Source organism: Heteronotia binoei, chromosome 13 (genome assembly GCF_032191835.1).
Source record: "Heteronotia binoei isolate CCM8104 ecotype False Entrance Well chromosome 13, APGP_CSIRO_Hbin_v1, whole genome shotgun sequence".
Lineage (NCBI taxonomy): Eukaryota > Metazoa > Chordata > Lepidosauria > Squamata > Gekkonidae > Heteronotia > Heteronotia binoei.
In genome coordinates this window covers 61,859,439-61,883,333 of record NC_083235.1, presented here as the reverse complement: position 1 = coordinate 61,883,333, position 23,895 = coordinate 61,859,439, and the positions used below count along the sequence as shown (strand labels likewise).

General features: G+C 46.2%; 1 protein-coding gene across 1 annotated transcript; it reads right to left on the bottom strand.

Moving 5' to 3' along the window:
* Positions 1 to 5,218: 5,218 nt before the first annotated feature.
* SLC25A10 (solute carrier family 25 member 10) lies at positions 5,219 to 21,814 on the bottom strand. Its single transcript, XM_060252773.1, has 11 exons — positions 21,545 to 21,814; positions 16,389 to 16,508; positions 15,346 to 15,460; positions 15,212 to 15,260; positions 14,605 to 14,646; positions 14,228 to 14,271; positions 11,401 to 11,471; positions 9,345 to 9,437; positions 7,965 to 8,042; positions 7,675 to 7,731; positions 5,219 to 7,180 (listed from the first exon to the last, which is right to left on the bottom strand). Exons 1-11 carry the CDS (start codon positions 21,632 to 21,634, stop codon positions 7,079 to 7,081), a joined length of 861 nt encoding a protein of 286 aa, XP_060108756.1. The 5' UTR covers positions 21,635 to 21,814; the 3' UTR covers positions 5,219 to 7,078.
* Positions 21,815 to 23,895: the final 2,081 nt, after the last annotated feature.

Here is a 23,895-nt window from a genome sequence, read left to right as displayed (position 1 = left end):
ATGAGGGGTCATCCTGTGGTCATGTGGTTACCTGATGCTGACTGGAGCTATGCTACCAGGCTTAATTCTTCCTAGGCGTAATTCTTCAAACTGAGAGCCAGTTTGGTGTAGTGGTTAAGAGTGGCAGACTCTAATCTGGAGAACCTGGTTTGATCCCCTACTCATCTACATGCAACCAGCTGGGTGACCATGAGTTAGTCAGTTCTCTCAGAGCTGTTCTCTCAGCCCCACCTACCTCACAGGGTGTTTGTTGTGGGGAGGGGAAGGGAAGGTGATTGTAGGCAACTCTGAGACTCCTTTGGGTAGTGAAGGGTGGGGGTATAAAACCAACTCTTTTCCCTTTTGTGTTGTTTTGCCAGTGGAACTTGAGCCCTCAGCATTGTTGTTAGCCCTGGAAGGGAGAAACAACAGGCAGAGAAGATGCCTGTGTTTCTCCTTTCCACAGTAATAGACATTAAAACAGATTTAGGTGGGTAGCCATGTTGGTCTGAAGCAACAGGACAAAGTTTGAGTGTAGTGGCGAATGCTGTGGACATAGTTTATATTGATTTCAGTAAGGCTTTTTGATAAGGTTCCACATGATATTCTTGTTGACAAGTTGGCAAAATGTGGTTTGGATCCTGTTAGGTGGATCTGCAACTGGTTGACAGATCGCACCCCAAGAGTGCTTGTGAATGGTTCCTTATCCTCTTGGGTAGGAGTAGCAAGAAAAGTGCCTCAGGGATCTGTTCTGGACCTTGTGTTGTTCAAAAACTTTATAAGACTTGGATGAAGGAATTAAAGTTGCCGATGATACTAAACTGACTTCAGTGGAGCACCACCTGCTTCAGATGCCCATGGTTCTTACAACTCGTCAAAGAAACATCTTGATCTCCAAGCAAGCTCAGTTGTGTGACAGGAGCTAGACAATATGGTATTGCAAGGAGGGTGGGTAAAATGAACCCATGTACCTGGATGGCCCAGCCCAGCCCAATCATGTCAGAATGCATAAGCTAAGCAGGTTGGCCCTGGTGAGTATTTGGATGGGAAACCACCAAGGAAGTCCAGGGTCACAACACAGAGGCAGGTAATGACAAGCCACCTCTGAATGTCTCTTACCATGAACACCCTATGGGGTCACTTAAGTCAGCTGTGACTTCATGGCACCTTCCACCACCAAGTCAGCTTGGGGACCTTTGCACAGCGACATGCAAGGCTATAGGAATTGCCTTACTGCATTAAATTGCTCCTTTCCCAAATGGCCCCGAGAAGCTCATAAACATAGGAGAAAGATAGCCATCTACTCTTATGTGTCCGTAGCTTCTAATATATGACCTCAGAAATGGAAGCTCAGTTTTGGTTGTTGTGGTTAATAGCCACTGATTGATCTGTTCCCTCATGAATCCATCTAATCCTTTATTTTTTTTTTTAAAAAGCCATCAGAGTTAGTGGCCATCACTGCAATGTGTGGTAATTCCACAAGTTACGGTATTTATTTGCTGTGGGAAGAACTGCCTTCTGTTATCATCCTGGGCTTACAGCCATTCTAGTTGATTGGAAAAAGAGGAATTCTAGCTGCCTGAGAAACATTACTGCCCATTTATTTCTTCCACATCAGTCCCAACATTATACATCTCTATCATGTCTCCAAACTACAACACTGCTGAGGTGTCAATCTATTCCTGCTCAGATAAACTCTTTGGTGCTTCTGCTCTGCAAGAATTGAACTCAAAATAACATCCTGGCTGCCATTGCCAATTAGCAATACCTGGCCACTCAGAGGTCTCCAATTCTCTCCTCCACAGCAGCAGTATTCATAAACTGTGTTAGGTTGCCAACAAAGAACCAGTGAGAATCTCAGAGCAAGTGTGGCCTGTGGATTTCAGATGGATGAAAAAATCAAGTCCAAACATGCACATTTGCCTCCTGTCCCACTCCTGTACTCACCCTGTCCTCCAGCATCTCTGAGGCAGCTCAAAAAGCTACCACTTACAACTTCCCTTCTCCCCCCCACCCTGTGCCCACCCCATTTCTGGCAACACTGAAGCGAGGGATTGGGCTCTCTACTCACGAGTTGCTGCCAACTTCTTCAAAGTAACACAGACACACCATCCCAAGAGGAAGCCTTTCCAAGTGGAGACTGAAGCCTCTGGAGGGGGAGTCACATGATTCTCTGGGGGTGGGGCTCCCACCCACCGGCCAGCTGACTGGGGGCGGGAAGGAGCCTGGAAAAGCGGAAGAACTCCTGCTGGGACCTGGGGATTGGCAAGCCTACTTCAGACACAGCACACATTTTAACTATTACCAACAGGATGTATAATTTTATTTGGTATTAAGCTGTAACCTACAGGCCTTACTGGTCATGATAAAGCAAAAAGTAACTTCCGAAACTGTCCTTTGTAAAAAAAAAGTAAGTTCCTATCCTAGAGGAAAATCTGTCATGGTTCTGATCCAGATGTCTGTCAACTGTGATTCTGAACTAAGCAACTTTGTGGAGTCTTTTGGAACAGTTCAGCAAACTACCCTCACTACACAAACCGGTGTATATTTTAATTTTTTTCTTTATTTATTATCTGCTTTTATTTATTGCCAATAAAATAACTTTTAGAAACCATGAAATAGTCTAAATGTGTGATGTTCTGCATTCATATGCCTGGACGTCATAATAAAATTGCTGCTTGGAAGAGGAGTGAACTACATAGTCAAAGTCTGTGAAAGTAATAAACACACGTCAACCAAATACCCTCCTAAGCAATTTCTCACGAGAAAAACATTAGTCCAGAGAACAGATTATTTCAACCAAGATTAAAATGGGATAACTACCTAAGCTAAGCAAGCAGAATTTAAATCTCCAACCCCTTCAATATTACCCCAAACCAGAACAATTAGATGCACGCTAAATAATGAAATACAAAATCTATTTAAGAAATCTCTCTGAAAGGCATATCAATAAATATAATCTCAAATGAAGGCTGTCAGTTCTCTCAGCACGATATCTAAAAGCTGGATCTTGTTTAATTCAATGGCTTATTTTAAATTCAGTCATGAATATGCCTGCTGGAATGTCTGAGCTTGTAAAATGTGGGAAGTAAAATAATATAAACAGCCCAGTCACAGGTGAAATTAGGGACTAGGCAATTGCAGTTAAGATGTAATAGCCTTACAATCTTGCTTTCAGTGGCAGTTTAGAGGTACTAGCCAGTTCCCTCTTGCTTGCTCTCCTGGAGGAAAAGTGGTGGGTGCATGTGTACATGCGGGGAGCATTCTACTGGCTTGGCACACAGTTTTAAAGAGAGGTGTAGTTGCTGGATCATATCAAAGGATCATAGCTCACTACAAAGTGCCTGTGCTGGCTATTCGAGATGTTCCGTACCAACAAACCTCATCCCAGCTTCTTGGCAAGCTTGGCACCTACATTTACAAACACAATCAACACTTTTAACATTAGTATGCATGCCTTTCAAAATGCTGTTGTAAAATCCATATTGTCTTGATCAAAATGCAAAGCATCCTTCAAGGAGAAAACAAAATCACATACACTCTTCTCTGTTGCTAATTGGGGCTACGGAGGGAGCCGTCAGTGCTTGAGCTCCATCTGCTGAACGCTAAGAATGCCTGAGGCCACCTCTCTTGCTGTGCATCGTGCAGCAACCCAGAACTGAATGCCTGTCAAGTTGAGGAGAACGAGCTAAAACAGCCCACAAAGTAAAGGAGAATAAAAGCTGGAACATGTCACAGCAGGCAATGCAGTTGGCAACACCTGCTCTAGACCTGCTCAGGTGCAAGGTTCCCTTTAGTGTGAGCACGCGAGCAAATACGCAGATTTTCACCGGTCTGTTCACAGCTTTTCAGTCTAAACGCACAGATGCTTCCTCTAGGCTAGCTTTACATGATAGTTAAATGTAGGCTTGCTCACAACTTTAATGATAGTAGCTCAGAGTAGATTTTTTTTTCCCCGTAAGAACCCCTAGCTTAGAGAGAACATTGCTGAGGAACAAAGAGGATCTAAAAACACCTGTTAACCCTCTGCTGGAAAAAAAAAATTAACCCTGTTCTGACACTGACATCCATGTTAAGGCATGTGGATGAATTGGTTGGCGGCTGAAAGGGGAGCAGAGTGGACCTCTTAGCTCTTCCCAGTCTCTGTGTACCCCAGCCATTAAAAGGCCCCTCTCTTATTCAGGGATGATGGAATCCTGCCCAAATGACAGCATGGGGGCCAGAGCACCACTGTTGCCAGGCATCATCAAGCTTTACTATGAAAGTAGAGAGCTTTCACGCACCTGCCTTCCTTAAACAGACCAATCAGCATCACATGCAAAACTCACCTTTCGAGCCAACCACCCAGGCACGGGATAAAGTGCTGGCAGCCGCAGCCCAGAGCCAGCACCAGTGGCTGAAACAGCCCCCAGGCATGTGCTGTCCTAACCATAATGAGGGGCCTTGGAACAAGCAATGCCCTCAGATTTATCCTTGCAGGAGCTATATCAATAATTGCCAGCCAGCCCTGTGCTGCTGCTATAACAAAATGGGGCTACCCACCAAAATCCACAGTCAAGCTTTACATAAAGGCTGTCAAGAACAAGCAAAGCAGACTGGCTACAAGAAGGAGTTATGATGAAACAACATTCCTTCTTTCTCCCCCCCCCCCCTCCAAATGCTGCCTCTGCTGTGAACTTGCTACGCAGCCGGAGGACACAAAGAGGCTCCATCCGGGCCTACTGCATTTCAGCCCTGCATGTTCCCTGAAGACAGCTTCAAATCACACTAGGATGAAAGAAACATGAAACTGGGACTCGCAGCCCCAGAGAAAAGGTAAACAAGACCCTTCACCCTGGACTGGATGTTCTACCTGATGAATCACGTTCCATGCAGCTGAGGAGAGAAGAAAGGATATCAGATTCAGGCCCATTCACCCCACCCTCTTACTAAAACAAGTAATGCTGCTACAACTTTTCAGTTAAATCTGCTGAGAATTTTTCTTCCAACATTATTTCAAAACGGTTGAAATTCAACATTTTGCTAAATTTATTCTAGAAGCAAATTTCCACTGAAATGCATTTTTTTAAAAGTCACCTAATATTCACCACCAGAATGAGGTTTGCATGAGATTTTTTCACAATTGGGATTCTGAAATGCAACATTCCGATCCTCCAGAACTCTGAATTCGATGCATGTAAACCCAAAGTCACATCCCAAATGTCAGAAGCAATTAAAAGTTTCAGAAATCAGCAACACCTGCTTTGTACAATCACTTTATTAACATAATTACAAAAGTGCTGATCGCTCGTTCTGGTTCTCCACGCTAATGGGTTCCCACCCACTGGAATGACAAGTCACATATCGCGGAAGGTCCATCCACTTGCTGGTGGGTGGATAAATGGGTTTTAAGAACCAGTAGTGAGAAGGAATACAACAAAACAGACAAAACGTATTTAATTAAACAACGCCTGGGGTGGGTCAGAACCAGAGCCATTTTTTAAAAAAATCAATGCTACAACAAAGGCAACCTGGAGAAACTCCATAGCCTTCTAGGCTTCCTTCAGTGCTATCGGAAAAGGCTTCCTTCTGCGCTACCAGAAAAGGCTCTGATACAGCAGAGCTGGGACAGGCAGCATGGAAAGGAAGAGGCCTGGAGGTAATTAGGGGTTTTACTCTGATACTTGTCCTAAAGTAACTATAGTAAATAGAGAGCTCCCACCTTGCAGTTAAGGCCCATCCTCTAGACCACAATACAGACGACATTGTCCCAAGGAGAGGCCAAGTATGATAATGAAAAACTGTAGGTATTTGGACAAACACTGTCCCATGAGACTTTGGCCACTATACTCTCCCCTTTCCCCACTCCTTCCCTCAGCTTGGAGCAGGCCAGTTATCTACTTAGCATACAGGAACAAGGTGAGAGGTTGTCCCCACTCCCTGCAGGCCAGCTAAAATTACACTTTATTTTCACCAGTACTTCACAAACCTGCTCCCCTCTGTCATTGGTTCGAGATGCCAACAGGGCCCTTTGGTTTCAGGAGGCTTTGGCTGAGGAGGGCTTGAATGCTGAAGCGAGAGACAAAATAAAGGCAAGGGATGCTAAGCTTCTTTGGGGGCTGGTCTGTGTGTGTGGCTTGCAGATTTCTTCCAGACACGGGTGATAAGTACAAGGAGCCACCTGCTCCTTAGACTGTAGCCCTGAAGGTAAAGGAAGACTGAGGTAGGAACAAGGGAGCAAGTCGGAAGCAGTGAGAGAAATGATGTCTTTCAAAAAACACTTAAACTAGGATCCTGAAGGGCAAGAAGAGGGGGGGGAGAGTCCTTTGCTCAGTTTTGCATGTTGCTATTATGAGGTCCTAGCAGCCAGCAAAAAATCTTTCACGAGGAGCTAGCTGTTCACTGCTGTAAACATTTAAAAGGGCCACAGATATGACCATCTTAAGACTCTACGTATTATTTTATAATTTATTCAGGCCCACCGTGATGGGATGACTGGGAAGAAAGCTACTGGTGCAATAGCAGGATGGGAACAAATCAGAATAGGGTCACAAAAGAAGATGACATTGTGCGAATAGTGGTTTACTTTCCACGACACTGGAAAGGAGTACTACGGCACTGCAGGGCACAGCTGACAAGCATGTTGGTTGGAAGTGAAGCAGATGCAGTTGAGAGAATGCTGGGCGCTAAACAAGCACTGTGAAATTGTTGGGCATTAAATAAGAATACTGAGGGATCAGCAAGGGTATAGCACTAAAGGCAGCATTGTAGCACTGGCGGGCAGTAGACAGAGTCATCAATGGATTGGTGGGCATGGAAGAAAGGTATTTGAGGACTGACGCTGGGTGCTGGATGAGGAAATTCTACAGTTGGCTGGCTGGCTTATACCATTAAGCACCAAACAATACTAAAGGGCTGGCTCATGATTAGCCAACATGACTGTCAGGCACTAAGAAGGGGTCATTCTAGGAAAGGACAGCTATTGGCTATGGCACTAAGAAGGGCACTGTTAAGATTGCTGCATTTTGACAAGAGCTTGTGTATGGTGCCTGAGCATGGCAGGGTCCCAATTTTCAGGCCCATTTCCTTCCTTTCATGTCTCCAGCTAGATGGGCCTTCCTTAGGTCAACACTACAATCCCAAAGTATTTTCTCAGCTGCTCCAAAAAGATGAAGGTGAGCACAGTGTGTGGGACCAAACGGATGCCAGCAGGAACAAGGCCCTAGAAGAAGAGATGAATATGGTCATTTTCTGCCAATCTGGAGACAGAGCTCATGCCTACTCTGAGAAGCACTGAACTGGGAAGAGTAGGCTGGACAGGAAAGCAGTGTACAGGATCCCAAAGCTAAGTACAATGTCAGCTTCTGAAACATTTAATCCCATGTGTCCAGCCTGGGAATGGGTAGGAATCTGCCATGTACCAGGATTTGAAGCAATTATCCTCAGATGTGCCCACTGCCTATGGGTTAAGTAGCATGGCATGTTGCTGCAGCACTGGGGCCAGAGACAGAAAGCAATGAGGGTGGCCACAGTACCCCTTTCCATCCATTTTGGGTGGTCGGAGGGAAGCAGTCTAGCCCGGCCGACGAGGCTTGGTGCAACAGGAACCTAGGAGGCACCAAAAGCTATACCAAAGCTGGAATTCAGGCAATTTGCACGCCAGGCCTATCTACTTGCTATAATTGTCCATTTCTGCTCCCATCCCATCCATATTACCTTATAAAAAGCCAATGGTCCAAGCCTGGCAGTCTCGACTGCACAGTGCATAACACCCTGGAACAAAATACGACAAAGTCAGTATCTCATCAGGTACACTGGGCTCCATGTGCAGAGCTCAAACCCCATTCTACCAGACTCAATGTCAAATCAACATGCACTTGCAGTACAAGGGTAAAGCCCAGAATTCAGGGGAACTGTGTCAAACCAGAGCAAGAAACACAAGGCCCTTGTGCATATATGATGTAGTCTGGTGATGGAATCAAGCAGCTAGAGATCTGGTCACTCACCTGATACTCCCCCTGGGAATTCATAAGCCGTGTCTTTAGTACATCCAATGGCTGACACAGGAATGTGGCACACCCACCCTGTGTTACAGAGGGAAAAAGAGAATCTGGCTGTAGAGAGTTCCAGTCAGTATGTATTGCATATGCTTAGGGTGGATACAGATGACCATCTACCAAGTGATAATTTTCCACATCTGGATAATACCAAGTGGTGAGAATCATCAAGCTGTTTCTTAAACTTGGCACAGAGCAAACAGTCATCTGTATTCATCCAGGGAGGGCGGCGTGTGGGAAGAGGCCGTAGGAATTTCGTTTTTGATTCACATTGGAAGAAAGTGTACCAAAGAATCACAGATCCCTAGACTTGGCATAACCCGTCTCAATCCATCCATCTTCCTACAACCTCTTCCACAAATGTCTTTTTTTTCTGAAAAGCCCTTTAACTCTTTTTCTGCTGCGTAAGCGACTGGTTCCACCTCTCCTCCACCCTTGCTGTTATTTTATCAAACTTTGCCATTTCCCTTTACTCCGATCCTTTCTTTCTCCATTAAACCTTTATCCAGGCACCTCACCGTCTATGTCACTTCTCTATAGCAATGAATACATAGCTAGCCTAGGAGTAAACTGGTGCTGAATACAAGTCTTGCTCCTCCTGTACTGTCCACCCTGCCAGTTAAGATCCCAAGCCTTGTTCTCCATGACCCTGCGGACTGAAGCAAGTGGGTGGCAATTAGAGACAGTTTTTGCAGTGGTGGTGCTTCACCTTTGGAATACCCTCCTCCGTGAGACTTGCTGGCAACTAATTTATTGTCCTTAAAGCGCCAGGCCAAAGCGTTATCTTTACTCAAGTTTTTAACAGCCTTTTTATGGCCTATTTCTAACCTGAAGGCTGTTATGAACAGCGTTTTTGGCTACTTAACGACAGGACGTTTTGGAGGTCATTAATTCACAGGGTTGCCATAAGTCAGAAGCAACTTCACAGCATTTAACACACACAAACACACAATGTAGTTTTATGCCATTTTTATTGCTTGTTCTTTACTTGTTTTGATACTGCTAAATTTACAGCCCCCACAGCTAGGTACAGTAAACTGACAGCCACAACCTTTCCCCTCATTTTTTGCAATCCAAGTTCAAAGCAAAAACAGAATTATTTTTTGCTTGAGACTCAAACACCGGACAATTCTAGTTTAAAATCACAAGCCTTCCCAATTCTGCAGTGAAGACTGTGATCCTTAAAGGAGCGAAGGATTTCATGGTCTTCATCTCTCTCCCTGACAAACTCATAATTCACGTGCAAGGAATTTCATTCAGATTTGGTCTCCAATACGCACACATACTCTTCACTAATTTTGCATCTACCCGCAGATAATATATACTTACAGCAATAAAGCTGGCCAGAAAGTGGGTGAAAATATTGTCAGAGAGCAAACCGGTCCCAAGAACCAACTGCTTGGCTTGATCGTAGCAGGCGAGCTGTGGGGAAGGAAACAAGTTGTGAGACTAGCCCCAAATCTGTGAAGGACAGGCTGCAGGACTGCAACTAATCCTCAGTCTCCTCAAGACAGCCTAGGAAGAAGATAGATCCTACTGGGCTTCTAGCGAGATAAGGAAGTTAGAGGCCTGACCTGGTAAATGAGTCCTTAGTCAACCTGCTAAGGGTTTCATGATAGGCTTGCAATCTATACCCCATAGCTGGTCTCATGTACTATTACAGAGGTGTGCTATCATAATGCAGACCCCTGTCCCAACAAAGTGATCACTAGATGCTCAGCCATAATGCCTAACCTACCCCCTTTCCGACTTATCTCTGCTACATGGGAGAGATACGGTACAATGTTCAGCCTGTTTGGGACTGTCTGACTTTAGAGAGACAAAAGCAAACCCCGCCACACACTGCTGAAATGATCTGACATACAATATGTCTATAGTGTTCTCTCTTGCTCTGTTCACAAGTGCTGCCTGCAGATTATATCTCCATAGCAATACATGCTGCCTTTTGCACACTCTTGTCCTAAGGCAGCTACCAATAGCCCTATATGGCCTAGGACCTGTCTACCTTAGGGACCGTCTTTCCCCACACGTTCCCCAGAGAGTACTACGCTCGGGTTCACAAAACCTGTTGGTAGTCCCCGGGCCAAAGGAGGCCCGTCTAAAATCCACCAGGGATCGGGCCTTCTCAGTAACGGCACCTTATTGGTGGAACCAGCTGCCGGAGGAGGTGCGGGCCCTGCGGGACCTAGGGCAGTTCCGCAGGGCCTGTAAGACAGCCCTCTTCCGGCAGGCCTATAATACTGACTGACAAGGAAATCTTTTGGATGGAACAAAATGCATCTGTAGACCGCCGGTTTTTATCTATCTTGCTTTTATTAATTTATGGTTTTAATTTTACTTGTGTTTTAAATTGTAGTATTTGAATTATCATGTTGTAAGCCGCCCTGAGACACTTCGGTGCGAAGGGCGGGGTATAAATCCCAATATAAATAAATAAATAGCACCCAAATGCCAACAGTGGCTTTGAACAGATGGACTGCAGGAAATCATGCCTGGATTCTACATCTTACCCTACGGTTCTTGCAGAGGGATAACTCTTTCTTTATGTTTCCTGGTGTCAGAACACTATTTCCATTAAGTCATATTTTTCTTCCCCAAGTAACGAGTACAGCCCCGTGGCGCAGAGTGGTAAAGCTGCAGTACTGCAGTCGAAGCTCTCTGCTCACAACCTGAGTTCGATCCCTGCGGAAGCTGGGTTCAGGCAGCCGGCTCAAGGTTGACTCAGCCTTCCATCTTTCTGAGGTCGGTAAAATGAGTACCCAGCTTGCTAGGGGGAAAGTGTAGATGACTGGGGAAGGCAATGGCAAACCACCCTGTAAAAAGTCTGCCGTGAAAACGTTGAGATGCGACGACACCCCAGAGTCGGAAACAATTGGTGCTTATATACAAGTATACTTGAGCCTTCTGATATAACAAGCAAAACCAATTTCATATGAAAACAAGTATCTCGACCTTTTGGAGTTACACAAACCATCCCTTTCCCTCTTTCTCTCACATGGAGGTCATATATCAAAGTACTGGAGTTCCCGACAAATCATGACATGGCATCATAATTAGATGACATGAAAACTCGTGGTCTGTTTTCTCCTCCAAACCTGGGTTAAAATATGGATTTGGGCTTCATATTTGTATGCTAGAGAACAAATCAGAGTTGCTTTTTTGTCCTACTTAAATACTACAATTTCTCAGGAAACCAGAAACTTCACAGGTTCATTGGATTTTAATACGTGTGAATGTATCCTATGAATCAGTAAGTTGCATTTACATGCTGAAAAGATGGTAGGTAATGAGATCTAGGTGCACATCATGGGGATGTGCCTAGTTCAACACATGTGTATATTGATGCACATACTCAGGCAGCTAAAAATCTCTGCTGAATTCCTACCTGTCCAACAGTAACCAGGGCTCCTCGACTGGATGCCATTGTTGCTCCAGAGAACAATTTCTTCACTCCCTCTGCAATGACAAAAGGGATTAGTGGATGGGATTTATACCCTTAAGGGGAGGGATGGTGGCTCAGTGGTAGAGCATCTTCCTGGTAAGCAGAAGGTCCCAGGTTCAATCCCCGGCATCTCCAACTTAAAAGGGTCCAGGCAAGTAGGCATGAAAAACCTCAGCTTGAGACCCTGGAAAACTGCTGCCAGTCTGAGTAGACAATACTGACTTTGATGAACCAAGGGTCTGATTCAGTATAAGGCAGCTTCATATATATGTTCTTAAAGCAGGGATTCCCATCAGATCATTCAATGACAACTCCCCAAGCTCCTCCCACCCATATAACTTGGCTTGACTAGTAAAAAAAAAATCTGCATTTTCATTAAATCCATCTCTGCAGCTTCTACTTTCCTAGCCCAAGGGTACTGTTCAAGAACAGGTATTCTCCATTGCTCTTTTCAAGTTCTGTTAAGTTCTTATTTAAGAAGAAAATGAGAAAGCAGATCAATAAATGACCTGACTGAATTCTAATCACAGATTGGTTTTAATAGATCTGAAAGAGTTCATAATCTAGCCACAGTTAGAAGACCAGAAACCCTGACAGAGCATAATGATCAGAGAGACTGATGCCTCAATCAAATAAAGTGTTTGAAAAAAACACACTCTGTTGGCAGATATTAAAGCACTAGCGGAGTCAAGATCTCTTTTTAGATATCTGTGGAAGAGCTGCAGTTTTAGAGTTAGTCAGCAAAGACAGAATGTGGCTGAGATGACAGCTAACTTTCAATTAACAGTATCAAGAAAGGAATGTTCTTCAGAAACTCTAGTATTCTCATTTCTTAAGCTTTCAGTTGACCCCAAACATGTCAACAATTTTGTGAGGAGGGGGGAAACGCTGTCAGATATAATTAATGGGTGGCCAACCCTACTGTTACCCAGTCAGTAAGGCCTCCCCATCCATTACATTCCCATGGGGGTGTGTGGCTTGCTACCCAGTAGGTTTGGTTGCTCAGACTAGAAGTCTGCATAAGTGAGACTGGCAACTGGTGTCCTGGGCAGCTTGGATTTGCATGCACATTTCCTGGTAGTAAGACATGTTGCATGTACAGCAAATGGAGCTGCATGTCTTATGGACTCCTTAGTCAGCAGTACTTCCCAGAGCATCATCAGGAAGGAGGAAGCTAACATTAATCATTCTAGTACTGGGTAACAGGTTCCTTTCACTCCTCTTTTTTGCTATGGCACAATAACGCTTTTACCCTTTTCATATTATGTGCGTTCTTTCTCTCCGAAGATCTATAATCTAAGAATGTGGTCCTATCTTCTACCATTTTAATTTTACAATGCCAGATTTATAGATTCCTTCACTTCTCCAGACAATTTACTCCTCCCCCTCCCTGCCAAAGTCCAGTAGCCACTCCTAGACCACACGTACAAGCAGCTTGCAAACGCCTTAAGCTACTGATCACAGTGTGGGTGATTCAGGAAGGCCTTTTCTCATTATTCTTGTGTGTCTCCACCTACACCAACCTACACTTTCAAGGAACTTGCCATGGACAGATCTGCCCATTCCTGCTGGCACTAATGTTGCCACCTGCTGTCTGTAGCCCGGGACTAGCCACCAAACCTAGTGCCTCCCGACACCTATGCGCTAAAGGCAAATCTTTTCGTGGATTCTCCTTACTTTCCACAAGCCATAGTCAAGGAGACTCAGGCCTGTAGCTATGGTGGAGCCCTCCACCCATACCCTCCTGGAAACCATCTGGCCCCACCACTTACAGCTGCTGACACTTTCTCATGGTTGCCGCCACTGCTTTCTCAGGCGGGCAAGGCAGCTGCTGCTTTCACCTCGAGTCCAGTTCTCTGCCTAACGGGGGTCCTTCTCTGCCCTGCAGGCTGCAGCAGGAGCTAATGACTCTGCTGGTGAGTCTGTGTTGCAGTCCTCCCCCGAGCAGGCCTGGGGCTCTCCTCACCTAGCCGCTCCAGCTGGTGGACTGTGATAGCGGGGACTGCGGAGGTGCAGGGCATGCCACCCGAGGTGGCAAATGAGCAGCTCAGTCGGGGGGGGGGGGGGGTCAGTGCAGAGCTGCCAGCAAAGGGGCAGCCGCACCTGCCTCGCCTTCAAGAGTCCCAGTGGAGAGCCAGCCAGCCAGCTGGGAGGGAGAGGCTTCCCCCCCAGCCAGGGCACAGTTTGGCATCACAACCTCGTGGCTTGGCCCATACAGATGCCTGAAGGCTGCTGGCTGAGCCCAAAGGCAGCAGCAGATCTGGGACCATTTTCCTGAGGAGGACTGCCAAGGTAGCCAAGAGTCCCTGCCTCAGTCCCCGCTGGGCTTGTGCTGAGTGCCACTTCCCTGCCAGCCCCCCCCCCCCGCCACTTCCCTGTCCCTTACCCTCTCCATCCAGTGGAGACCGCCCCCCCCGGTAGGTGCTACCATCTGCAGACTCTGGGCCCACGCAGAGTGCCCTCCTCTTCCCATTTCGGCATAGGGAATGCCATTTTGGACGCTTGAGATGCCTGTCTACTATGGGAGGGGAAGGGTGACATGGATCCTTCCCCTGGCTCCTGGGCAGAAGGCCGCACTCTTGAAGGCATCCCTCCCTGCGTTCCAGAGCCGAGAGCCTGACCAGGACCACCAATCTGGGCAATCCCCTGGCCCCCTCCCCCAACACAAAAACTTGCCTAAGTGCCCCACCAAACTTTAAATCCTGGCTACCCCTTGGAAGCCTCTCAAAACTTCAGATGTAACCCAATCATGCGTTGACCAAGTTCTTACCTTCACGAAACACGCGATATAACCCATCCAGAGCATGTGAGTAACTGCAAAGCAAAGAGAAACCATCAGCAGCCTGAACCCGTATTAGTGCAAACTTTGCTTTCGCTCATCACATCGGCACCCACACTACAGGCTTCAGTCACAATCCTTCACTCTTATGGCACTGACTGGCACACCAACAGCTCTGGGGTTTGATCTCCGCAGGACTCTTACATAGGTACTAAGCTTAAAAAAAACAACCGGGTATTTCAGGAACAATGTTTCCTCCCCGAGGCCATACAGTTTCAATATAGCCCTCTTGGGAGGATAAAGGCTGTCTCTCCCTTCATCTGTCTCCCCCAGACTTGAACCCCATTCGTTGGAAGCTTGACACTCACTTGCGCCTCTGATGTAGAGGGAGCTTCACATCATTCTGCATCCTGGAAGAGAGTCAATGCAGCATTAAGGGCAATGGGGAAAGATAAAAGCCACCCTGTATTGGCTCCAGAATATATTACAGGAGGTGCTTAACAGGAAGGAAAGAGCAAGAGATGTTGGGATTTACCCATCTCATTGGATTTTAGTTAGGGATATTACCAATAACCCTCCCCTCCAAGTACTGTGGTTTTTTGCAAAGATTAGCTGGCAGATTAGAGGATGAGGATGATGATATTGGATTTATATCCCGCCCTCCACTCCGAAGAGTCTCAGAGCGGCTCACAATCTCCTTTACCTTCCTCCCCCACAACAGACACCCTGTGAGGTGGGTGGGGCTGGAGAGGGCTCTCACAGCAGCTGCCCTTTCAAGGACAACCTCTGCCAGAGCTATGGCTGACCCAAGGCCATGCCAGCAGGTGCAAGTGGAGGAGTGGGGAATCAAACCCGGTTCTTCCAGATAAGAGTCCGCACACTTAACCACTACACCAAACTGGCTCTCCAACATAGGGGAACCAACATAGGGGAAAGATCAGAATAGCTGTGGGAAAAGGGGAAGGAAACACTGACCTGACATTTACCATGTCAGCTGGGGTCCCCACGAACCCACCAGCGAAACCTGCAACCAGATAACAGCAGGTGAAAGAGGACTGTGTAACCTGCCCATATGGCCCATCAACTGTGCTTGCCAAATTCCAGCTCACCTCCTACTGCACCTAGCAACACCTTCTGGTAGAAGGGCATTGGGCCTTGGGCACCCTGGGTCAAGTGGTCCCTCACAGTCTCATAGATGGCAAAGCGGGTGAGGGAGTACGTCATCTGAGGAAGCAGAAAGAGTCACAGGAGGATGACAGCAGTGTCTCACCCCCCCCCCCCCGGCCGCCTCAGCACATGGCAACTGCTCATCACAATCACAACACAGCCATAACGCCAGCCTTGCAACTGCCCAGCCTCTGCTCAGGTGTGGCCACTGTCCTTGTGTTATTGAGCTCACGATATGCTCTCAACAGTCACAGCATGTTCCTCTTCAACAGTGAACTGGCACCGCCTCTGAAATGCAAGAGGCACGGGCCCAATTGAAGCCTCCTTCCCCCCCCCCACCTCTCCTCACAGCCCAACTTTTGAAACAAGAATTATATTCAAGAATGCTTGATAGTAGCTACAGAAACTGCATAATCCTGTTGTGAGCCTTCATCTTTTTTTCTTGCATGGATGCTCATGCGCAGTTATGGGAGGTGCAGCAGCAGATATGCTGGTGCAAAAAAAGGAAAAGCCATTGTGACCGTTGGAAGCAACTATACGAACAGGATATTAAGAGGCAAGGTGGAAGCAATTCAACAGACTGTTGCTGTTCCCAGTTTGTCCTCCACATAGGCTGTGTACCTCAAAGCTGCAGAATAGAGATGCTACAGCCTAGAAAACTGGTCCTAGAACCTTGATGCTCCCAAATGACAATGGTTATTGGATCCCTGTGGTCTTACATTTTACTACAAATGCCACGTTCTGCGGCTACGGCACTACCATGACAGATTACGAGGGTGCAGAACGACAGAGTTCATATAGGTCATGAGGCTGAGTAGAATTTCAGTGCATAATTTGTCCAGGCCTTTGGAAGATGCTGGGAGGAGCTGCAGAACTGTTAAAATGAATGATGAACCAAGCAGCTAGCATATGAAGGCCCTACAACAGGATCATTTAGGTGAGAACCGGCTATTGTAAGCAATCTTTGCAGTGGCCCAGCATTCACCTGTCGGCAGAGTGAGGCACTAAGCCCATTGTAGAGTGCTAGAAAGCCATCACAGCGAATCACATGTAGCGCCATCCCTGTCATGCGCAGCTTCACTTCCTGCTGGGTTTGCAGATGGACCTAGGCAGGAAGAGCAGATAGCAAATGGGTCAGGCTAGAATTTGTTGAGTATTTCATGCTCTGTAGGACAGCCCAGGGTGGCTGGAGTGGGGTTATCCTGGCATTTGTAGCGCTTGTATACCTGGTGCAGAAAACCCATGAAGTTACAACCCATACATCAGCAAGTCTTCCAGAATCTACTGTAGCTTCTACCCCACACCCTGAAGTCAGGAACAGGCTTAAGGAGCACTCTGAATGAAGGCAAGGCTTCTTTTCCACAGAATAACTGGTGAAGGACATCGCCTTCTTTGTGGGTTGGCTCAGAATTATATACAAGCATGATTTTTTAAAGTGGTGCCTCCTCTCACATTTTAAGTCATTATTACTCCCTTTATCCTTTTTTATTTTTTCGATTAATGATAACTTATTTTCCATTATTTTCAGGAAATACTATAAACCCGCTTGGCCCTTGATTGTTGTAAACGGTTTTAAGTTTTTGCTATTTGGTTTTAGGCCTCTTCTTATCACACATCCCACCTCTTGACTTCAGGCTGCCTTGTTCAGCGAAATCCTTTGTCCTTCGAGATAACAAGATCACCTAACAGAACCTTCCGAAAAGACAAGCCCTGATTCCCAAACACTTCCCCAATCCGCTTTCACCCATGCTCTGTCTCCCTAATACTATTCTCCACTTCAACAAAAGCACAGCAGGACCCAAAAGATCTGCGTTCCCTACCCCACATGCCTGAAGTTCTGATTGTAAACTCATCCTAATGTCGTTCCAAACAACCATCAAATGTCTAAATGGCCTGGCCTTTCTGTGGACCTGCTTGTGTTCATGAGACAGCAGCATGGGAAATCTGGGTAAAAGGCCCACAAACTGATAAAAAATTAAACCACTGTTAGGGCCATTGGTCAGCTAACCATTCCTCCTCCTGTAATAGGGCAAGGGTATAACATGAAGAGGACCGTGCTAACGTCATTCAGTCTTTACATCTGTATTCTCACCAAGAAGGGTCATACACCCTCTTTATTTTATTGTATTTCTTATTTGAAATAGTAGATTGGAATACTGATTGTAATGTAATGCAATTAATACCAGAATGTAATGCAATCTGGAATGGCAGATTAGAATGTATTTCTCTGGTCTGGTGACCGAGGGGACATAACACAGCCCAACCAATCACCCTACCTTAAAAGGATACTGTTAGTTACTGCCATGCTTGAGAGAAGACAGGGTCTCAGTTAATTACTTTCAGCATTCCATAATTAAGGGCAGATTTACACATCAGTCTCCAATTTTGATATATTTATTTGCTTCACTATTGAATTAAATCCAAACAAATGCTGACCCTATAAACTTAGCTTGTTATTCCTGTTTTGCATCAGTTAAACATCTTCATTATGCTGTATGCTAATTTGCTGCTCACCCTCTACCTATACATATGGACTGGTAATTTCCGTTACAATCTATCTGAGGAAGTATGCATGCACATGAAACCTTGAATAAAACTTTTGTTAGTCTTAAAGGTGCCACTGGATTCAAATTTTGTTCTGTTCCTTCAGACCAACAGGCTACCCACCTAAATCTTTGTAAGGATGCGACAATCTATATGGGGTCCTGAAATGGACACAAGGAGGAAGATACAAAACACACCCATATGCCAGCCTTGTGCCCCCAGGAACATGCCCTGTATTGTGTAGAATGCTTCCAAAGGCGGGACTCCAAGAGAGTAAAAGGCAAGAGACACCTAAATGTGCTGCCAGGGATTTCTACAGATTTGGTTAACTGAGGAAAAGGCAGTCCACGCCCGTTTCCTTTAACAAGCAAGTGGTCCAAATTGGCCCTGATGAAAATACAGTGCATATTAGTTAAGAGCGCAGAGGTACTGGATGTCAGGAGACAGTAGTGAAGTGAGAGCTGTGTAGCTTGGATGGGCACTATTCCCAGACAGCCAGGGGCAGCTCAAAAATCCATTGCAGAGGCTGAGGCAAGAATTTGCTCATCATGCTACTGGCAGCCAGGGATTCAGAGGGGGAACAATGACAGAGGCTGAAATCTGCAGGAGTCTATGGAGTTAGCAGCTTCATCCTAGCATTAATGTGCCAGAATATTGTACAGGGAAGGAATTTCACCCACAGAGGACTAAGCTAAACATGCCTAATGTCCTAGGGAAGAAGGGAGGGGGAATTGTAGAACAGGCTTTGTCTTGCAATTCATCATTAGAAACTTGGAAATTTCAGATAACAGTACATTGTTGTTCTACGCAAGCTGGCTTTCTGGTTTCTTCACTCTGACCAATCCACCCCCTCCAGTTCTAAGCTAGCAAACAGGCTCTCTGTTGCTCAACTTTAATCAGATAGTGCCAGAGCTCAGGAGACATGGTAACCATTATAAGCAAGGCCAAATTCCACCACTCTGATCACTGGTGCTTGAAGTTCAAAGAAGTAAATGTTTTAAGAATTTAGTGTATCAACTATGCGCCCTGAGCTTGTTTGTGGGAAGGATGGGATATAAATTTAACTAATAAATAAGTAAATAGAAATAAATAGAAGGGGGAGCAGAAGGGCTTAGACCAGAAACAAGTAGTTTGGTCATTCTGTGATGCTCCCATCACAGAATGACCAAACTACTTGCTAATACTGACCTCTTCCTAGGGCACAATTAAGTAATCCCAGTACACACGTTGACTCTCACTGAAAGGAATCAATAAGGCAGCCATTTATTTCCCCCCATACATTTTGTCTTGCTCTGAAGCATTTATTAGCAATATTTGTGCCCCACTTTGCTATCTGTGAACAGCTACAAGAACACACAAGCAATCATGCTAAATCAGCCAATTGTCTGGCATCCAGTTTCACAGTGACCAACCAGATGCCCCTGGAAGGCCTATAAACAGGGCAAAAGCCTCTCTTATTGTTTTTTCTAGTGCTGGTGCTCAGAGAGTTACTGCCTCTGAAACAGCAAATTCCATTTAGTTATGATGACTAACAGCCATTGATGGATTTCTCCATGAATTTGTCCACTTTTAGTCAGCTAAACAAGTAGGCATCACTACAGAATGGCTCATGATACAAATAATAAAACATCAAGCATAATAAATAACATAAAATATTAAAAAGCAGAAACCACAAGATAAAAATATAGCTGAAACATCAAATTAAATCTTTCAATGTTCTGAAGGACAGCATGAAACTGTCTTTAAAATCCTGATGGATAAAAAAAGGAATCTGCTATAACAGGGAGTTTTATAAAGCTTGGGAAAATAAAAATATCTTTTCCATTTTGATGCTAGGCAAACCTCTGTGGGAGGGTACACTTTAAAGCACAGTCACTGTTAGCTTGCTGTGGATTACTCAACCTCTGCTTCTTTTATTTGTCATCTCCTTTGTCAAACAGAAGGCTGCAAGCTGAGTTCTCATTTTCCCTTACATTTGCGGAGGCTTGGGCAGTTACTTTCTTGGATTGGAGGTGGCCCTCTATAACTATTTTTGAAAATCCTTGGCTTCAAAATAAACAGCAGTGAGGCTGACAGCATCAATTAGGGAGAGGTGGAAGAGGGTAACAATTTAAAAACCAGGAAAACCATTTATCAGGATCTGTTCCTTACTTCTGTATTGATCAGAACTGGGTACCAAGGATTGAGAATCAATTATCAAGCTTATCCAGATGACCTTGGGCAGACTACTTCATCTCTTTATGTCCCTCCCCTTTAGAACAATAAAAGTGACTAGTTTTATGCCGGTTTTATGCAGTATCGTGAGTTAATGGTTCTACAAATCTACATAAATCCCAGAAGATGAGGCTGCTGAACATCAGTAGCTAACTAAAAAATCCAATTTTAGCTAACTTGGACAAAGAAAATGGTGCCAAACTCCTGAAAACAGACTGAACAAGTTAAGCTAGCTCTGATCTCTTTGCCTAGTGCCCAGCCTTATGGTAATAACTGGCACAGACTCCTACGGGCACTGTGTATTGGAAAGGAGCCACTGTCTCCAGGCTGGAGGGAACCACTGTATGGTACAGCAGTAGCTGCATATTGCTAGGAAACGAGACACCAGGAGGTGCCAGGAGCTCAATGCCAACCGCTGCCCATGTCTCTTGCCTGGGCAACAGGGGGCTTCTGTACACGTGTCTGAAGCAAAGCTCTTCTGGAGGGGGGGCGGGGCTTGACAGGCCAGGATACACACAGCCAACATGGCAGCGAGAGGGATTAGCAACCACAGGGGTCGTTTTCTACCACCAGCGGGCAAGTCGCCACATGCGCACGTCCTCGATCTAGAAACTCCTGGCAGGTTATTTCACCTGCTTTCGAGACAAATGGCAGGAACCTGGATATGCCCGGGCCCCTTTGCCAAGCAACCTGCTGCAAAGAGCAAGAGCGGCCTCCAGCCCCGAAGGGTTTATTCGCTGAAAGGCGCACGTGAAAGAGCAAAGGGACGCGCGGGGCAAGGGGGCGAGGCGCGCACGCGGAGCACCGACCCCCGGCTCCCCCCCCACCCGGGCCCTTTCCCGCCCGAAGGCTCCCTAGCGGCGCATAGGGCTGCCAAGTCCAATTCAAGAAATATCTGGGGACTTTGGGGGTGGAGCCAGGAGACTTTGGGGGTGGAGCCAGGAGACAATATGGGTGGAGCCAAGATCAAGGCTGTGACAAGCATCATTGAACTCCAAAGGGAGTTCTGGCCATCGCATTTAAAGGGACGGCACACCTTTTCATTTCCTTCCTTCCATAGGAAATAATGAAGGATAGGGGCCCCTTCTTTTGGGACTCATAGAATTGGACCCCCTGGTCCAATCTTTTTGAAACTTGGTGGGCATTTTGGGGAGAGGCACTAGATGCTATACTGAAAATTTGGTGCCTCTACCCCCAAAAACAGCTCCCCAGAGCCCCCAGATACCCGCAGATCAATTCTCTATGATTTTCTATGGGAATAAATCTCCGTAGGGAATAATAAGAGTTCCCAGCAGACATTTCCCTCCCCTCCCCCCGCTTTCTGACGACCCTGAAGCAGGATCCCCTGCCCCCACCTGGGGATTGGCAACCCTAGCGGCGCACCTTGATCAGGTCCAGCGGGTGGGTGCAGCAGGCCGCCGCGCACGAGGCCAGGCCTCCGAAGTACCAGCGGGACACGCGTTTCTCCGCCATCGCCTCGCCTCTGCGCGGCCTTCAGCCCCTCTGCGCTGGGGATCGCGGCGGCGGCAGCAGCAGCAGCACAAGCTCACGGCCGCTTTCCCACCCCCGGGCAGGAGCCGCATGAACCGTCGAGGCCTTAAACAGGCAACACCAGCCGGCGATAGAGGGAGACCTTAAAAGAGCAACGGTGCAGGGAAGCAGAGGTGCGCCACGGAGGAGCCGGCCCCGGCAGCCAGATCTTTCCCCATAGCGAGGGATCGTCCCAGGAACGCCCCGCCCATAGATCGCTGCTGCTCTTAACGGCTCTCTTTCGGTGGAATGCCGGCGCGAGGCATCCGGGAGCGCCGCTTCCCGGTTCAGCGCTGATGGGTCAGCAAACCTCGGCTCCCGTTAAAGCGAGAAGTGGAACTCCCGTTGATTTGCATGAACGCGGTTCTTGACTGGAGGCTGGCGCATTAGGTGTTTTTAATGCTCCTAAAATATCAGAGAAAACCACATGTTTGGAAACACGTGCATTGCATTTAGCAGAAAGTACTGGATGGACGCTTGGAGGAGGTAGGGTCTGGGCTTTCATATGAAGAAACCCCACACGAAAGCGAGTGTAGTATACATCTGCCAAAGCAGCTGTTAGAGGAATGGGAGTCCCCTGCATCTTTTTCCATGGGAGAAAGTCTCTGTATGGTTCCAGTTTTGGAATATGTGCTGCTGACGTGAGCACAAAGTAAGCCAATACAAACTAATGAAAGAAAGTGGCCCTCCCCTCCCATCATCTACTCAAAGCCTGAAACAGATGTTTCAAAACCAGTAAATTTAAGTTACTTTCACACCAGCTCTGTTCCATTGCGACGTATTGTTGTAGCAGCAGACCCAAAAGATAAAGTCTGTTTGTAATGTGATGCTGCTTTGACAAACAGCTTACCTGTGTGTTTCTAAGCTCCTGATTCAGTACAAACTACGCTGGCTTCTGTGCAAAGTAGCGTGTACACCAGAACTGCTTTGCAGATACTGCTAGCATTTGCCCTTGTCAAAAGCTTGTTTCCTGTACACAGACACCACTGCAAATATGCTACGACCCTTGAACCCATTGTAAGCTCTTCTGAGCAGCATGCAATACATGCAGGTTTTCCCTTACCTACCCAGTTGTGTTTGGAATAACAGTCCTTTCTCACCTGCCTATTCCTGGTTAGACATTTTTAGATATTTATACACTTCTTCCCCACAACCACAGGAACCCAAAACAGCTAACATAATTCTTCTTGGGAATTTTATCTTCACAACAACCCCGTGGAGTAGGTCAAACTGACAATGATTGGCCCTAGGTTACCTAGCAAACTTCTATGGCAGAGTGAAGATTCAAATTTGGTTCTCCAGATCCTACTCCAACATTCTAACTGCTACACTACACTGGCTGTTACTGTCAGTCATTGCACTCCGAAGGATGAGATCTGATAAGAAAAGCCCTGTGGACTCTTCTTGTGAGCATATTTGTGCAGTAAGTGTGGAAAGGAAAGATGCAGATAGGATGACAGTTTAGAAAACAGAAGAGTAAGTTTCACTTTGGAAGAGACAACTAATGGGGGGGGGCAAGATAGATGTTTATAAAACTGTGCCTGGGGGGTGAACAGAGTTGACAAGAGAACTTTGTCTCCCTCTCCCAAAATACTAGAACTCAGGGGCACGAATGAAGCTGATGGCCAGTAGATTCAGGACAGACAAAAGAATACTCCTTTAAACAAGTGATTAAAATGTGAAATTTTGTGCAGAGTGACGGCACAAGCATAGGCAACTTTAAAAAGAGATTAGATTAACGAGGATAGGTCTATTAGCCATGGTGACTGAATACTAATGACTAATATTAGCCATCTTCTGAATACTAATGCCAGGAGGCAACATCTGGAAGGTCTCAGCCTCTGATGGTGGGCCTTCTGAGGAACTAGTTGGCCACTGTGTGAGACAGGATGCTGGACTAGATGGACCACTGGTTTGATCCAGCAGGGCTCTTCTTATGTTATGACATCACCACAATGCTTGTGCCATCACAACAGGTTGTTAGAATACAAGCTATGCACATTTCAGACATTATAGAGTTAACTGTTTACCTGAAAGAGAAAATGATGTATTGTAACCTAAACCCAATAGAAAACCGAGTCTTCTAAGCCCGGGAAGCATACAAACACAACATTGGTCAGAAAGGATGTTAGGTGTGAAATGCTTTGATCTTATATGCAAAATGAATAGCCTGTCTTCCTGTTTGCAACTGCTTTCGGGGAACA

Coding starts and splice junctions, on each gene's coding strand:
- SLC25A10 (XM_060252773.1), bottom strand. CDS start 21,634: ATGGCGGAGAAACGCGTGTCCCGCTGGTACTTCGGAGGCCTGGCCTCG. Junction 16,509..21,544: donor ACCCGCTGGACCTGATCAAG/GTGCGCCGCTAG, acceptor CTTCCTGCCTAG/GTCCATCTGCAAACCCAGCA. Junction 11,472..14,227: donor ATATCGCGTGTTTCGTGAAG/GTAAGAACTTGG, acceptor TTGTCATTGCAG/AGGGAGTGAAGAAATTGTTC.